General features: G+C 39.6%; 1 protein-coding gene across 1 annotated transcript in view; it reads right to left on the bottom strand.

Annotated features, from left to right (window-relative positions):
• Positions 1 to 3,717: 3,717 nt before the first annotated feature.
• The window catches only part of cdh16 (cadherin 16, KSP-cadherin), a 38,238-nt gene continuing 25,181 nt past the window's right edge, over positions 3,718 to 16,774 (bottom strand). The window contains exons 12-18 of the mRNA XM_058089181.2: positions 13,762 to 13,953; positions 9,587 to 9,828; positions 9,381 to 9,511; positions 8,211 to 8,450; positions 5,154 to 5,270; positions 4,090 to 4,206; positions 3,718 to 3,946 (exon numbers count right to left, since the gene is read on the bottom strand). Of these exons, the coding sequence (XP_057945164.2) occupies positions 3,846 to 3,946; positions 4,090 to 4,206; positions 5,154 to 5,270; positions 8,211 to 8,450; positions 9,381 to 9,511; positions 9,587 to 9,828; positions 13,762 to 13,953 (1,140 nt within the window). The 3' untranslated portion in view covers positions 3,718 to 3,845. The remainder of the gene's footprint in view (positions 3,947 to 4,089; positions 4,207 to 5,153; positions 5,271 to 8,210; positions 8,451 to 9,380; positions 9,512 to 9,586; positions 9,829 to 13,761; positions 13,954 to 16,774) is intronic.

Raw genomic sequence — 16,774 nt, forward strand, 5'->3', positions numbered from 1 at the left:
GAATGAAAAAAATGAAGAAAAACATTTGTGGCATGACCCAAAATAATTAAGTATCAATTGTATATAATGTATACTTATTTCAAAACTATTTAAAAATAATGTGGATAACTCAACAGTCAACAAGTACAGTACATATTTCAATTTCATTCAAACATTTTTATGTGCAGTATTACCTAATCATCAAAGAGCCTGGCTTGCATAACCAATTTTTCCAAAGCCTGTGTGGCCTGGGAAGTCTGCCTGGCAACAAGTGGCCTCACAAACAGTTACCAAATATGCTGCTGATTTATGATAGAAATGAGATGTACTTTCAGTTGTATTATAGGAGGTCATTAGTAAACAAATGAGTTCCATTCAAATGATGTTAAATCAGGTGATTATACCGAAATTATACTTAAATTCACATTGTCTAAAATATGCAGAGAAGGGAAAGACATATATGTTCATGTTTCATGTAAGTATTATGGCTAAAAAAGTGTCTCCTTAGTAGCTACTATATATGTGTCATTGTATCTGTTTCTTTTTGCGCGCGAAACAGTCTTCAAGTTGTTCATTGTTGCTATTTCTGTTGTCTTGTGAATCTCCACATTGATCTGTGCAAAGAATGCGTGGTACAGTCATGCTGCACACGTGTTTGTGTCAATGTGTCAGTGCTTGTAGATGATGAGTGGGAAGAAGGCAGTCTGAAAGCGATGGAATGATTGCAGCCTTTCAAATATAGAGGCTGCGTCTTGTCAAGAGCTCAAGAGCTCTCCAGCATCTTTGCTTTTCAAATATGATCGGAAAATAAAGCATGTTTTTTTTTGTTTTGTTTTTTTCAATTTTGCATGGCATTGAGTAGATTTGCATAAATCGGTGTGGTGTATGTGTAAAGTGCTGCGTGCCGGTGTGCAAAGACAATTTTTAAATGTTGGAAATTTCTGTCACACATAACCTTCATGCCTCTGGAGTGGCCTTTTATTGTGGCCAACCTAAAGAACACCTGTGCAATAACCATGTTGTTTAATCAGCATCTTGATATGCCATACCTATGAAGTGAATGGATTATCTCCTGTGCTCATGAATACATTTAGACAATATTTGAGAGAAATATGCCTTTAGTGTACATAGAAAAAAGTGCAAAAATGTTGAATTCATCTCATGAAAAATAGGAGCAAAAACAATATAAAAAACGGTCACTTCTGAGCGCCCACTGATTGGAGGGAGTGGGCTGCACTTTCTCAAAGAAACATTACAGCCCACTTTGCTTTCACATGCATTTATTCCTCCTGTTCCTTGAATCGAAATTGTTTATTTCTAGTTTCCTGTCTGAAAGTCTGAAATGTAAGAGTGATTACAGGCTCTAAAGTGCCTGAAATAGCACGAGTGACGCACATACTGTGTCAGTTGTCTGTTTCTTTTGACAAGCAGTTAAAGCTCTTTTCCGCTTCGGAACACAAAATTACACGAGTACACAGGGGATGCATTTTTTTAAAATCTCACAATCTCTATTTGCTGTGCAGCTGCACATGACATCCTATTTATTTTGAAATTGCAGTATACCTTTAAGTGTACCCTTGGTTCTTGTACAATATGTGTTCATCCGACCTATAGAATACATAGAAATGTGAATGTTGCAATTAAAGCCTTTAAGCTAATGGCTCCTAATCAACCATGTGTTATAGTGTGAAACATTGGTTTTCGAATGCCACTGTTCTTGTGTGAATTCTCTTCCAGATCAACAGTGTATCTGTCTAATATTAAGCATTCTAATGTCTTTTAATATTGTATTTTCCAATAACAAGAACATTTACAACATTTCTGCTAGATTACCAGCACCTCCTGATAAACGTTGTTCCCGTAAAAGAGAGAACAGCTGCACCACTTCAGTCCAAATGATGCAACTTAATGCACCAGTAGGTTGTGTGCTCTTTTGGTACACCATTCCTGTCACTGCATCCATTTATTGTTCACATGGGAAAACCCCCTTTGCCCGTGACCCTCCTTAAGTGCATGTAATTACCAGCAATTTAGTCATAATTGGCTAAAAGAGTAAGATTCTGAAACAACTAAGAATGTGTTCCCAGGAAGAATGCTAACGTTTTTAACCTTTCAGGGTTCAAGGGGTTGTTACATAGAAACAGAAAGCAGGCTAGACTCACTCTTGGTGAGTGCTTTTTGGCAACACGGTAAAAAAAAATAAATTCAGAAAGTGACAGAAAATAATTGAGAAGCACTGCTTAGACTGAAAGAAATCTGGTTTGCAAAGTGAAACTACACCAAAAAAGGACCAAAATAACTTGGGGCATGGAGGGGACATGAACTAGTAGGAGGGAGGATTACGTCTTAAAATGAGTAATGGAAAATGGGCCGGCCACTTGGGGAAACATGGATTCGGCCTCTGTCCTTCAGTGTCCAGTCCGAGGAATAGGATTATCTCTCTTTTTCTAAGCTACTTGGAATAATTGGGAACCCTCACCTCCTCTCTGTGGCCTTGCCCCCCCCACTCAGCTCAACATCCTGTCATCAGAGGAGTCATTAGAAGACATCATGGCCACAGTTGAAGGCTCATGGCCTCCAAAAACTTGATCCCAAGCCACAAGCTGTCCACTTCGCCTCTGCCCTCTCATTTCGCTCAGGGTCCTTTTCCTCACAGGATATAAATAGTTTATTATAAATGGGTGGTGGCTGCGTGGTCTACAAGCAGCAATATTCTCCGAGTCATCGCACATTGAAAATGTCCAGAATGGAGCTGCTATCGCTTGATTACACGTATTTATATAATTGAATAAATGATTGAAGATGAAGGTTGTTTCATAATTCAGGTTATTTTATTATGAAAAATACAGGAAGCAGGGAATAACAAAACATGCACTTTGTCAAACAGGGCATGACAAAAGACAATGGGGAAATAAATACACTGATGACGCAATGCACAAGTGAGCAGGATGTAAGGGAAGTAAAGGACAGGTGAAAACAATGATGAGCTGAACACAGAGGCAAAATATAAGCAAAAATAAAGCAAATTCAACACAAAATGGATGGTCTAATCAGTGTGACAATATACAGTAATCCCTCGTAAATTGGTTCCAAACACTACTGTGATATGTGCATTTCAGCGGAGTAGGATTTCACATTATTAGAGCCCTCTACACATGAAATAGCACCCCAATAGCCCCTTTCAGGCATTTAATAAGAGTACATAAGCAATTATGAGCATAAATAAGACTCGTGCTCATGTGTGTTTATGTAAATGCGTTCAGGAGCTTGGGGAGATGAGACAGGAAGTGACGCCGGGGGTTCAGAGTTGAGTTTTAGTGTGGCAACAGTCGCCTGTGTTAATGGATCATTGTGCATGTTGTGAGATAATTCAGTCCTGCAATTAAAATCTGTTGTTTTGGCGACTAGTGTTTGTGTGAAAAATTATTTTGGGCAAAATGAACATAACATTTGCTGAAATATGCATATTTTTGGACTAATAATTTGCTGTATTCAACCACAAAGCAGCACGATTTATTATTTAATATATTTCTCAAAAAAAGTGGGTATTACCTTTATATTATAAAGGTATTACTGTACTGGGTCCGTTTGAAATAAAAAGCTTGTTTAATTTGTCTTTAAAATTCAATAAATGAAATCAACATGTAGTATTATTTTTAATCTGATATAACTAACAATAACTAAAACTAAAGAAATATGTAAAAAAAAAATACTCAAAATATGTAACAAAGCCACATAACCCAGGCCCAGGCAGGTGTACCTACTTTTTTACATCTACTCTAATGAATTTCAAATACCGATACACAATCTATATTTTCTGAGCGGCATTGAAGTGGCATTGGTAGCTGATCATCTGATCATCATGTTTAAATTGACATTTTCAGAGGAACTCTCTCCTGGCTCGTGTTACCTTGTTGTTTGGGGTTCTGGTAAGACAGCCTCACAAACACAACAACAAGGATAGTACCTATGAAACACAAAAAAGCACAACACTTGAGCTATTAAACCATACCACAATGTCACCTGTTGTATGAGTAATGATTATTATTATTTTATGAAGACAACATCCCCCAGTAATTCTCTTTAAAGGCCAAAGTGATCAATACTGACCAATGACAGCAAATGTACCCAGTAGAATGCCCACTGCAGACTGGATAGTTGGCATGCCCTGCAGCTGCTTGGCTGGCATTTTGCAGTTGCCCCTGATGTTGCAAGGGCAGACAGTCACTAAAGAAAAAAAAAGAATGACCCACTCATCACATAACATGCAGTAGCGCAACGACTATTTGACTTATGTAAGAGAAGTGACATGCCAAGGGTAGGAAGTGCCTGGTGGAGAACTATTTGGCTGATGAAAAGCAACATTAAATCACTAGAACAGCACGTTGGTTTTAATCAGAGGTGTACGATAATTATCCATAATTATGTATTATATTTTATATTTATTTATATATTATATTATATTATCCATATATTTATGACATCATACTGATACATCTTAAAGCATAAAAAAACAGCTCAAATAACCAACAATTTAAAAAACTCCAATGAGGTAACATTACTGGTACTGTGCTGGTGACCGAATCAAGTGCTCCTCTTTTCTCCTCATTTCTCCTCCATCATTTACTATTTCAGGTGCAAGTTGCACCAAATGACAAAATATCAAACATCAATCCTGATCAGCCACCTGAAACATCAGCATCAGTAAAATGCCCGGGATTTGTTCCTATCGCCGCAGAGTTTGAAAAGTAAGAAAGGTTTGCCTGAGAAGACCAAGTATTAACGTGATCTGAGATTTCATTCTGGTACAATGGTACTAGATGGCGAGCGCCCTTTACTGTCGCTGAGGATACCAGTTTTTGTCAGCTCGTAAAACACCTTAGTGCGATGTTTGTACTTTTTCTCTATGTTTTGTAAACAGTTAGTGATGTCATAATATTTGATTAGGAAAAATGTACAGATCCAACTTGATTTGAGTCGTTCTTGTCAGTCACAATCTGCAGAAAAAAATCTAAACTTAAAAAAAAAAAATCAATATAAAATCAGTATCGGGCCTGGGCAGGAAACAGGAAGTTAATGGTATCGATATCAGTTTTAAAATAATGTGCATTCCTAGATTTCTTTTCATTGTTCCTTAGTGCTGTTCTCACAACCTCTCCACACTTGGTTATTACCTGGTAGGTTTATGAAGGTGCTTCTGGGAGGAGAGCTGCTGTCCGAGATAGTGAAGGGCACAGTGTAAACTTCGGGGGCCAGATATGGTGTGTTTAGGGACAGGTTGGTGTGAGTATCTGAGATTTAAAAAAAAAAACAAATAATAGACTTATTTATTATAATGACTTAATGTTGAATGTTAAGGACTGTGACTTAATGTTGTATTTACCTTACCTCCTTGAACTTAAGTAAAACTAAAATCATGCTGTTTGGTAACAGCAGAAAGGACACGCACCAGCAAATACAAATAGACAAAAATCCCAGCTGTCTTTGCGCGAGAGGCGGGGTACACCCTGGACTGGTCGCCAGCCAATCACAGGGCACATATAGACAAACAACCATTCACACTCACATTCATACCTATGGACAATTTGGAGTCACCAATTAACCTAGCATGTTTTTGGAATGTGGGAGGAAACCGGAGTACCCGGAGAAAACCCACGCATGCACGGGGAGAACATGCAAACTCCACACAGATATGGATGAGGGTGGAATTGAACCCTGGTGTCCTAGCTGTGAGGTCTGCGCGCTAACCACTAGACCGCCGTGCCGGCCCTTAAGTGTGACAAACATGCAAAAAAAAAAAAAAGAAATCGGGAAGGGGCAAACACTTTTTCACACCACTGTGTAATTTTTTGAGCGAGGCATAAACCCGAATCCCACTGGAAACAGCTCTGTGACCCACTTTTGCGCAGTTAAGGGATGTCTTAGAAGATGTTTCGCCTCTCATCTCACTCCAACTTAGAATGGTTTCGCTCTTTTAGCGTCATTAAGACACAGTGTTAGAGTTAGACTTCTGCCTCTGCAACATTTTGTCAGAAGTTTCCCCTGAAGAGCCCAGGCAGGTGTGACTCTTTATCTTATCTGTGCAAATTAGTCTAAAATACACGCCTGGTTGTATGACGTGAGCCAAGCCTTGTAAAGAGAAGCGTTTATCAAACTGTTTGAACCCTTATCTGAGGGTCCTACACTTGCACCTTACCATCATTCCCCTTCATGTTCCATTTTCCAGTCTAAACAACACGAGCAGTGTAGCACTTAGAGGCTGATTACATATTGTTTTTTTCATCGCCTTGTTTCTGTCACTTCTGTAGGTTTGTTTTGGACGCTTTTGCAATAACAAAGGTTGATTATATTAAATGCAGTAAATACAGAATTGGATGAATCATGTCTACTTACTGCACAGAACAATTAGGCATAAGTGGGGTCTCATTTGCGTTCCAGGGTTACGACACAAAAACTGCATTGATGGCAAAATGCAAAACATTCTGGGTGATTCTATTTTTAGCCTCCATCAGCTGGCAAGAAATCATTGATGACGCCAGACAAATGACGCAGTTCAGTTGGAAGTTATACTGTAATTACAGCTGAGCTCAATCAACGAGAACAGGAAGAGGGGACGGGAAGCGGCAGATGGAACACCTGCAAGGTGGTTGAGATCTGAGAAATCTATTACTTAAATAGTAAATGTATTTCTACTCTACTTGAAGTACTTTTACAATGTAACATTCACATAGCATACGCTATCATTATGGTTCTGAATGTTACATTGTACATTGTACAAGCACATTGAATAATACAATGAAAAGATACTTCTTAGGGAATATCTCTACTGAAAAGCACAACTTGAAGGCCAGACCACTGTGACATTCACTAGAGCGGTGGTCGCAAACATGCGGCCCGCGGGCCAAATGTGGCCCGCAGGACACTAGTTTGAGGCCCCCGCCTTGATTTGAAAGTTTAATGTTAGTGCGGCCCGCGTAAGTTTGATATGGATGCTGTATGGTATCATGTACCCAGAAAAAATTATTAAGTTTGATTAATGTTCATGTTAAAGGTTAAATAACTGTTAATAGTTATCCTCCCTATCCGTGTGGAAGTGGGAAGTTTTTGGCTATTTAAGTTTAAGGGAAATAACTTGAAGGCTACCGTTTAGGTCGCTAGCTCTCTAGTTTGCGAGTTAGCATGTGTCTCAAGACCCTGCAGTTGCGCAATATGTTGTAAATAAAAAGAGTATAAATGTGACTATAGTCGTGTTTTGTCATGTCTACAGGGCTCTAATAATGCTTTATTAATTTTAATCTGAAACAAAATAATTTGTCTACCCACCAACTATATGTGGTTTCTTAAGTTTTCATTATTTTATTATTTAGGTTTTTTTTGCTAAAATGCACTCCGGTTTCCTCCCACATTCCAAAAACATGGTAGGTTAATTGGCGACTCCAAATTGTCCATAGGTATGAATGTGAGTGTGAATGGTTGTTTGTCCATATGTGCCCTATGATTGGCTGGCGACCAGTCCAGGGTGTACCCCGCCTCTCGCCGGAAGACAGCTGGGATAGGCTCTAGCACCACCGTGACCCTCGTGAGGAAAATGAATGAATGAATGCTAAAATGCTTGTTCCTGGTAGAGCCGCACGGTAGATGAGGGGTTAGCATAAAATTCAGAAAAGCAAGGGTTTGAATCTCAATTTGTGCTTCTCTGTGTTTGAGTTTGCAAGTTACACATTCCATGCATGTTATGCTAAGTGGTTAGCACGCAGTCCACACAACTAGGAGACCGGGGTTCGATTCCCCGCTCGGGCATCTCTGTGTCACTGTGTTTGCAGACACTCCGGTTTCCTCCCACATACAAAAAACATGTACTCCGCCTCTCGCCCCAGGACAGCTGGGATAGGCTCCAGCACGCCTGTGAACCTGGTTAGGATAAGCGGTATAGAAAATTAATGAATGAGTATACCTCGACTATGTATTATATCCTCTCAAGGGACAGTACTAAAGAAAATGAATTCAAATTGATATACACTACATAATTCAAAATCATATTAGCATTTGAAACTACTAGGTGCTAACAACAATATTGTGCAACACAATCTCATCAGATGCTGAGTCAATGTTCCGAATGTCTATTTGTGCATATCCATAGCATTGTGGTTGTACAGGGCTTTGGTGTGTGCACCCTTTTAAATATACCAAACAGTAAAGGCATGCTTGTGTCTAGACTGAGTCCATCTCACCATTAATGGGTGTGAGCTTCCAGTTGCGTCGGACTGTGGCATCGCTCCGTAGGGAGAAGTTGAGTCTTCCTCCATGTTGCGGGCCGTCGCTGTCCCGAGAGGCCAACACAAGTGCTTGGTCTTCCCAGCGAGGTGTACACAAGTACTTCCAGGAGTAGTCACCCACCAACACTGGACTGTTGTCATTCACATCCAGGATTTGGACCGTGACCAAGGTTGAAGCGGATAAGGAAGCGTTTCCTTCAAGGAAAAAAAATAAAGAAAAGCATTAAATAACCAACATTATTTGTTTTTGTATGGATGGGTGTATAAGGAGGCCCACCATTTAGTGTGCCCCCATCCAAATTGTAATTGTTTGCTTACATTTGAGTTATTTAATATATTTAATTGGGATAGGCTCCAGCACCCCCGCGAACCTCGTGAGGAAAAAGCGGTAGAAAATGAATGAATGACTGAATAAATTAATTGAGGGCGGCACGGCGGTCGAGTGGTTAGCGCGCAGACCTCACAGCTAGGAGACCAGGGTTCAATTCTACCCTCGGCCATCTCTGTGTGGAGTTTGCATGTTTTTCTTCAGGTACTCCGGTTTCCTCCCCCATTCTAAAAACATGCTAGGTTAATTGGTGACTCCAATAGGTATGAATATGAGTGTGAATGGTTGTTTGTCTATATGTGCCCTGTGATTGGCTGGCAACCAGTCCAGGGTGTAATCTTAACCAATCAAATTGCCTTTAAAAACAAAGCACTGAACTGCGCTTGGGCGGCACGGCGGTCTAGTGGTTAGCGTGCAGACCTCACAGCTAAGAGACCAGGGTTCAATTCCACCCTCGGCCATCTCTGTGTGGAGTTTGCATGTTCTCCCCGTGCATGTGTGGGTTTTCTCCGGGTACTCCGGTTTCCTCCCACATTCCAAAAACATGCTAGGTTAATTGACGACTCCAAATTGTCCATAGGTATGAATGTGAGTGTGAATGGTTGTTTGTCTATATGTGCCCTGTGATTGGCTGGCGACCAGTCCAAAGTGTACCCCGCCTCTCGCCCAAAGACAGCTGGGATAGGCTCCAGCACCCCCGCGACCCTCGTGAGGAAAAAGTGGTAGAAAATGAATGAATGAATGAATATATTAATTGATTAATTAATGACTTAATTAATGACTGAAATTTAACTTACGTCCATCAACTGCAATGACCTCCATGGTGTATGTGCTGTTCTCCTCTCGGTCCAAGGCCTGCACAGTCTTTAGTTCACCGGAGTATTTTCCTATTGAAAAGTACTTCTTGGTGTCTCCTTGAAGAGAATATCTGGACAGAAAAAAAACTCTGTTGCAACTCCAGAGATGTTAATTCAGTTTCTGATTGATTGAACAAAAGCTATACCTGATTGGGTGAGAATCAGGGTCGTAGCCTCGGATGGTGGCAATCACCCTCCCTGGTTCTTCACCTTCTCTAACGGTCACCTCGTAATGGCTTTGAGACAAAACTGGACCTTCGTTTACATCATCAACATAGATCGATACAGTTGCCGTGGATGAAGGACCATAGCGGCCTCGGACCAAAGCTACTGGGTTCTGGGCACTTAGAACCAGGATGTATTCACTCTCTCGCTCAAAGTCGAGAACCTGCACAGAGAAACGGGTCACATTATAATAAAACCTGAGAGGCATAACATTTGGAATTTCATATACTCATACACAACACATTTATTGTTTAAAATGATGAAATAAGAACAGTACACCAGTGACCCGATGACATTAATGGATTAAGTGCAGAGGGGCAACAATGTCTCAAACTCCAGCACAGACAGTAATTGCTTTTCGAGGTCAACTTTTATAGTGTCCAAAGCCAGTGTTTGATGTCGACTTTTATCTCTAAATGTGCTCCAGCGCTCTCACTTGCCATTAAACAAGACATTATCACACCCCTGCTGTCTGACATCAGGTTGCTCACGCTGAGTGCATCTCTGTTGCTAGGGTGAAAGAACACAGACCTTTAGGGGGGGGGGGGGGGGTGATGGGTAATTGTGACTGGAAGTGACGCATCATGCTACTCAGCGTGCATCAGCACAATACATGCAGACGCTATCTTGTAAATAAACTCATTTAAGCAAGTACATGTGCTCAATGTGCTTGTGTTCCAGAGTCTGAAAACATACATTTTTGTTTAGTCAAATATTTTTAAAAGTCAATATGTGTATGTGAGAGTGGACAGTCTGTGCCAGCCCTGTGTAAGTGGTATGTATTAATTGATTTGTACCACTGATACCACTGGGTATTTCCACTGCAGATCCCAATGTCATTCATTGGAGCATTTTGCAGTTTTGTAGGTTTTTGTAGGTTAAAGCTGCACAAAATCTAAGCAACTTTGTGTTTTGAACCTCAAGATGTATTGTTACACCCCGAGAATCCTGTTTGTTATGTCACACAATGTAGGTTAATTTCCATTATTTTAGCTATATTTAACATTTTTGACGTATACGTACATACTGTCTATTTTGTATCCATTCATTCATTTATTTTCTACCTCTTATCCTCACAAGGGTCGCGGGGGTGCTGGAGCCTATCCCAGCTGTCTACGAGGGAGACGCGGGGTACACCCTGGACTGGTGGCCAGTCAATCACGGAGAAAAAAACCCATGCATGCACGGGGAGAACATGCAAACTCCACACAGAGATAGCCGAGGGTGGAATTGAACCCTGGTCTCCTAGCTGTGTGACCTGCGCCCTAACCACCCATCCGCTGTTCAGGCCTATATTTTATATTCATTCATTTTCTACCGCTTTTTCTTCACGAGGGTTGCGTGGGTCACAGCCCAATCACAGGGCACATATAGACAAACAACCATTCACACTCACATTCATACCTATGGACAATTTGGAGTCGCCAATTAACGTAGTATGTTTTTGGAATGTGGGAGGAAACCGGAGTACCCAGAGAAAACCCACGCATGCACGGGGAGAACATGCAAACTCCACACAGAGATGGCCGAGGGTGGAATTGAACCCTGGTCTCCTAGCTGTGAGGTCTGCGCGCTAACCACTCATCCGCCATGCCGCCCACCCTATATTTTTATATTTCAAATATAATTTCACATTGACTGCTCACTTTTTCCTTTCTTGTAATACATCTACTTTAATTGGCAGGCCCCAGCCCGTGTGCTTAACTACCATTGGTGTCTGCACGCTCAATCTGATTATTCCCCAGTGCTGTGAACACTGTGTGATTTCTAATCATGAAATGTGTCTTCCTTTCGGCTATGACCTCACATGGTGACAAAATGAATTAAAGGAGTAGCAAGAGTGAGTCTTATCCACTGGGGTTCAACTTATGAAGGATATAAGATTTTTATTAAAAATTAATTAAAGTAAATAAACAACAGCGCCCTTTTGTGAAACACTTACAAACAGTTGGATGTACTAAAAATCAAGGACTGGAACTCTCAAGTAATTGAAACTAATCAATGCTGTTTGACAAAACTGACATTTGTGTGTTAAGGTTTCTGCTTTTGGACTTCTGAGCAGAGCAGTACAGTTATTAAATTCAGATGCTTTAATAGAAAGGTAGCTGACCCATTTAGAGCAAACACACACACACACAGACACACATCTTCCAAAACACCCCACTGGATTACATGAGTCAGGCACAGAGTGATGTGCCCCAGGGACAGGGAGAGATTACTGGGCTAAAAGATTCCATTGTCATCAGGACTCATTTTATCTGAGGCTGGTTCACACCTATTGATGAGATACAATATTCATTTACATCTGCTTTGTTTTTGTCAGTGTTTCATATGTTGCCATTGTGATATTATAAAAAGGCTTGTGACATATGTGACAGCTTTGACAGAGCTTTCATCATTGTCTTTATTTCATTTAGTTACTCTACATGAGCTTCATTATTGTTTCCTTCCCAACCTTTTACTCCTAAGCAATTGTGTTTCATTATTTGTTATTATTATTATTAACAGACCAATTTATGAGTGAAAATGAGCACTAGATGATTGGTTCTCATCTGGTTTGGCTGCGGGACCCAAAGCACCCCTTAATGACGAGATTGCAGAAATGTTTCGACTAAAACTTCTTAAATATCTTATATTTAAAAGGCCTGTTTGTACAAATTACACAACTCCCTAGGATGATGATTCTCAACTGGTGGGTCTGGACCAAAAGTGGGTCACTCATCCATTCTGTATGGCTCGCAGACATCCAATCAAAAATGACATTAAAACATCTAATATATATATATTAGGTGCATCAAATTTGAATGGGAAATTTTAATTTCATAATATCAATTTGGCTGGCATTCCATTTTTTCTAATGAACATAAAAATGTATTTTGCAAAGTTTTGAGGAAATCCATTGAGATTTAGGGTTGCCACCTCACACATAAACTTTTGTAAAATTTTTGAAAAATGTGCAATTTCTAGTCTAATTATCTAATCTAAAAAAGTTGACCTGGAAATGTTGAGTACAATGAACTTCTGTACAGCATCATTTTCTATAGGGTTATCAAAGTAAATATATTTGTTTGGAAATATATTTTGTTATACATATATATATATACATATATATATATATATATATATATATATATATATATACATACATACAACTGTTAATACTGCAAATGTATTCCTCTTTTGAAAGCAAATTGTTTTGTGAAATCAAACTCTTTACTTACGTGGTCCCACCAACTAACCGGAACTACTACCGGAACTCTTAATGGAATGAAGTAAATCACTGTTGATGCACTACACTGCATCATACTGGAATCAATTCATCACGATAAACAAGATATTACTGTACTGTATATCTTTAGGAGAAATATAATCTCAGGGAATAACTAAACTAAAGAACTAAATTTGAAACACTTACTATATGCTAGGACTACGTTAAAAAGCCATAGAATTTCAGTATGTGGAATCAAACTATGGAATGGATTGAGTAAGGACCTCAAACAATGCACAACGATGAGCCAATTCAAGAAACAATACAAGCAGTTGATGTTTGCTAAATACAAGGATGAAGAGTCTTGAACCAGTCATGATGTGCTATATATATCACTATATTGACACTTACTATGGTACCCATTATGTCATTGGATGCTCATATCACCTTGTACTTCGGTATTAAATATAAAAAAAAAAAAATAAAACCCCCTAAACTGTATTATGGAAAGCAGGAAGTAAACAAATGTAACAGTTACTGATTGTAAAAGTACCAGATGGAGGGGTAGGATTTAATAAGCTTTGCTTCTTCCTACTCCTTTTGGACATGTGGAACTGTGAACTAATTATGTGATGCATTCAATTGTAATCTGATGCATGTTCAAATGAAATAAAACCATTACCTTTACCATTTATACTGTCTTGTAAGTTTGCTCGCTATTTACACAATAATGGCTGTAACGAGAGATTAAATCTGTAGTAATGTTAATATGTGAATGATGTACTCACTTTTGTACAATACTGTAATTCTTCTGCATGATATCTTAAGAGGTTTTTTAATGAGATAAAGAATAATAAGAGGAATGGTTAAGGGTGGAAAGCTGTTTACCTTTGAAAGGACAAGTGAGACCTCATTGGTCTGCCCGTCTGTCGTCAATGAGAAGACATTTTCCTCATTTCCAGACTCGAACCGGTAGTTCACCTGCCAGCTGTCTCCTCCCCGCACATCAGCATCCCCTGCCAGCACAGCTGTTACAATGGTGCCCACTGAAGCATCTTCTGGGATGTGGAATGGTCCATACTGCGAGGAAAGAAGCAGAAAATGTGTCACTGCATGCACACAGTGAGGCTTAATAGAACTAGATATTGCATGATGACTAAATGGACAAAGAATCTCTTAACCTTCCCCTTGTGTTAGCTTTCTGGTATCATCTCTTATGTTAACGGGTGGGTTTTGACCCGTGTATTAAATCAGCTATAAAATACACTAAAAACAATAAGTTACCATGAAATTTGCTTCTCATGTCTTGGTTACCTTCTTAGGCTTCCTCATCCATGAAAATGTTGGTTTTAATACTTTTGGTGTGGGCATGTAGGCCTTTTTTTGTCAATATACCCCTCGATTTTAATTTCCAAAAATGGTAAAATGAACCTAAAAATTATCATATTAATAAATTGAAGGTTCTTTTGTTACCTGGCTATTACTGAGGGCTATTGAACATATCTCTTAAATCAATTAGTTTTATTTATTTTCTCATTTTAGTATTAATCACTAAAGAAACATCTTTGGTGTTGGGGTCAATTTTGACTCATATACGTATATTAATGTCAAGAAAAGGTAGAAAAAGTTATTGTTTTCAGCAACAGAACTTTAGTATAAACTGAAATGAAAAAGCAGAACAGGTCCAGATCTTGGTTCACTGTACTTCTTGTCATTCTTTCCATGATCCAAATTGTAAATGTGAAATCAGCCATCAGTCAAATGAGTGAATTCCCCTCACATGTCTGGACCTTGTTTTTCTGCTGGTATACTGGAAAAGCGGTGAAAATGAGAATCCCCTAAAGCTTACATGATGAGAAGAGGAGCTGGTTGTCATTGTGTTGGCTAATTGTACACTTATGATTTGGGTTGTGGCTCAAAATATTGCTTTATAGCAGGGGTCTCAAACACGTGGCCCGCGGGCCAAATGTGGCCCGCAGGACACTAGTTTGAGGCCCCCGCCTTGATATGAAAGTTTAATGTTAGTGCGGCCTGCGCAAGTTTGATATGAATGCTGTATGGTATCATGTGCCCAGAAAAAAATATTACGTTTGATTAATGTTCATGTTAAAGGTTAAATAACTCTTAATAGTTATCCTCCCTATTCGTGTGGAAGTGCTAAGTTTTTGGCTATTTAAGTTTAAAGGAAATAACTTGAAGGCTACCGTTTAGGTCGCTAGCTCTCTAGTTTGCGAGTTAGCATGTGTCTCAAGACACTGCAGTTGCGCAATATGTTGTAAATAAAAAGAGTATAAATGTGACTATAGTCGTGTTTTGTCATGTCTACAAGGCTCTAATAATGCTTTGTTAATTTTAATCTGAAAAAAATAATTTGTCTACCCACCAACTATATGTGGTTTCTCAAGTTTTTATTATTTGCCGTTTTATTATTATTATTATATTTATTTATTACTGATTGATTGATTTTCTTTATTCTTGATTTGTTTATTTATTTTTCATCTTATTTTGTGCAGAAAAATAATAATTAAGATATTTGAGAGCAGCGGTCACGGCGGTCTAGTGGTTAGCGCGCAGACCTCACAGCTAGGAGACCAGGGTTCAATTCCCACCCTCGGCCATCTCTGTGTGGAGTTTGCATGTTCTCCCCGTGCACGCGTGGGTTTTCTCCAGGTACTCCTGTTTTTTCTCCGGGTACTCCTGTTTCCTCCCACATTCCAAAAACATGCTAGGTTAATTGGTGACTCCAAATTGTCCATAGGTATGAATGTGAGTGTGAATGGTTGTTTGTCTATATGTGCCCTGTGATTGGCTGGCGACCAGTCCAGGGTGTAGGCTCCAGCACCCCCCGCGACCCTCGTGAGGAAAAAGCGGTAGAAAATGAATGAATATTTGAGAATAGTGGAATGTATTATCAGAGCTTTTTTTGTAGAAAATCGGAACCAAAGCACTGAAAAAGTTTTGATATTTTTCTGTTTTTAATAAATCCGTTTTTGTTTTTTTTTTTAAAACCTGATGCGGCCCAGCCTTGCCCAGACCCTAGCTCCAGTGGCACCCAGGTAAATTGAGTTTGAGACCCCTGCTTTATAGTGATATTATTATAACCGGGTCGAAAACCGAACCTATCAATACAGTGGTCATAATTTCAACCAGATCATTTTAAAATGTAGTAAAAATTGTTTTTTTGGTTTTATTTTGTTGAAATAGAGTTTCCTGACAAAGTCAAAAAGCCTTGATGCAATAAACAAATGTTGTGATTCTTTTTATGCATTAAAATGTAAAACGGGTCGGTGCCAACCCTAATACAAGAGGAGGCTTAAACTAATTTCTTGTGATGAGAATTTGCCCCAATGCATGTACATATAATGTAATGTTAACCCCTGTTGCCCCCCTGGTGTTAGCTGACCTTTATTCACGCACCCCCTATGTGTTTAGACAGCCTTTTAATCTGCCACTCACTTGTGTCCTCCACTGGAGCAGCCATGCCTCTGATCTAGCTGCCCCAGCAGCAGGGTCGCTGAACCCAGCCCTGTCACCACTCACCTCCCACATCAGCCCGGTTGGTGCTGCTTTCACGAGGCCATGGAAAATGCTGCGCTGCTCAGGCGTGACCTGCTCAAGAGCATTTTCCACCTCATTGCTTGTGTGTGGGTATGTGAGTGGCAGTCACAGCTGGAACTCTGAAAAGCCTTGTGGGTTAATCCTACAATGTGACACCCACACATATCGAAACAAGCATTTCTAGGAGTCTGATTTAGGGGGGAGTTATTTCTTTCTTTATAGGTCCTAAAGCCATTTTGTGTCACAACAGTCTCACAAAAAAAACTAAGGCTTGACTGGCAATTATCACAGCATGATATATCCCCCATGTTTCTCACAACCTGTTCTCTCATATGTTATATAG

This window comes from Doryrhamphus excisus, linkage group LG13, assembly GCF_037039965.1.
Source record: "Doryrhamphus excisus strain RoL-2023G ecotype Guam linkage group LG13, RoL_Dexc_Guam_v1.1, whole genome shotgun sequence".
Taxonomy (NCBI): Eukaryota; Metazoa; Chordata; class Actinopteri; order Syngnathiformes; family Syngnathidae; genus Doryrhamphus; species Doryrhamphus excisus.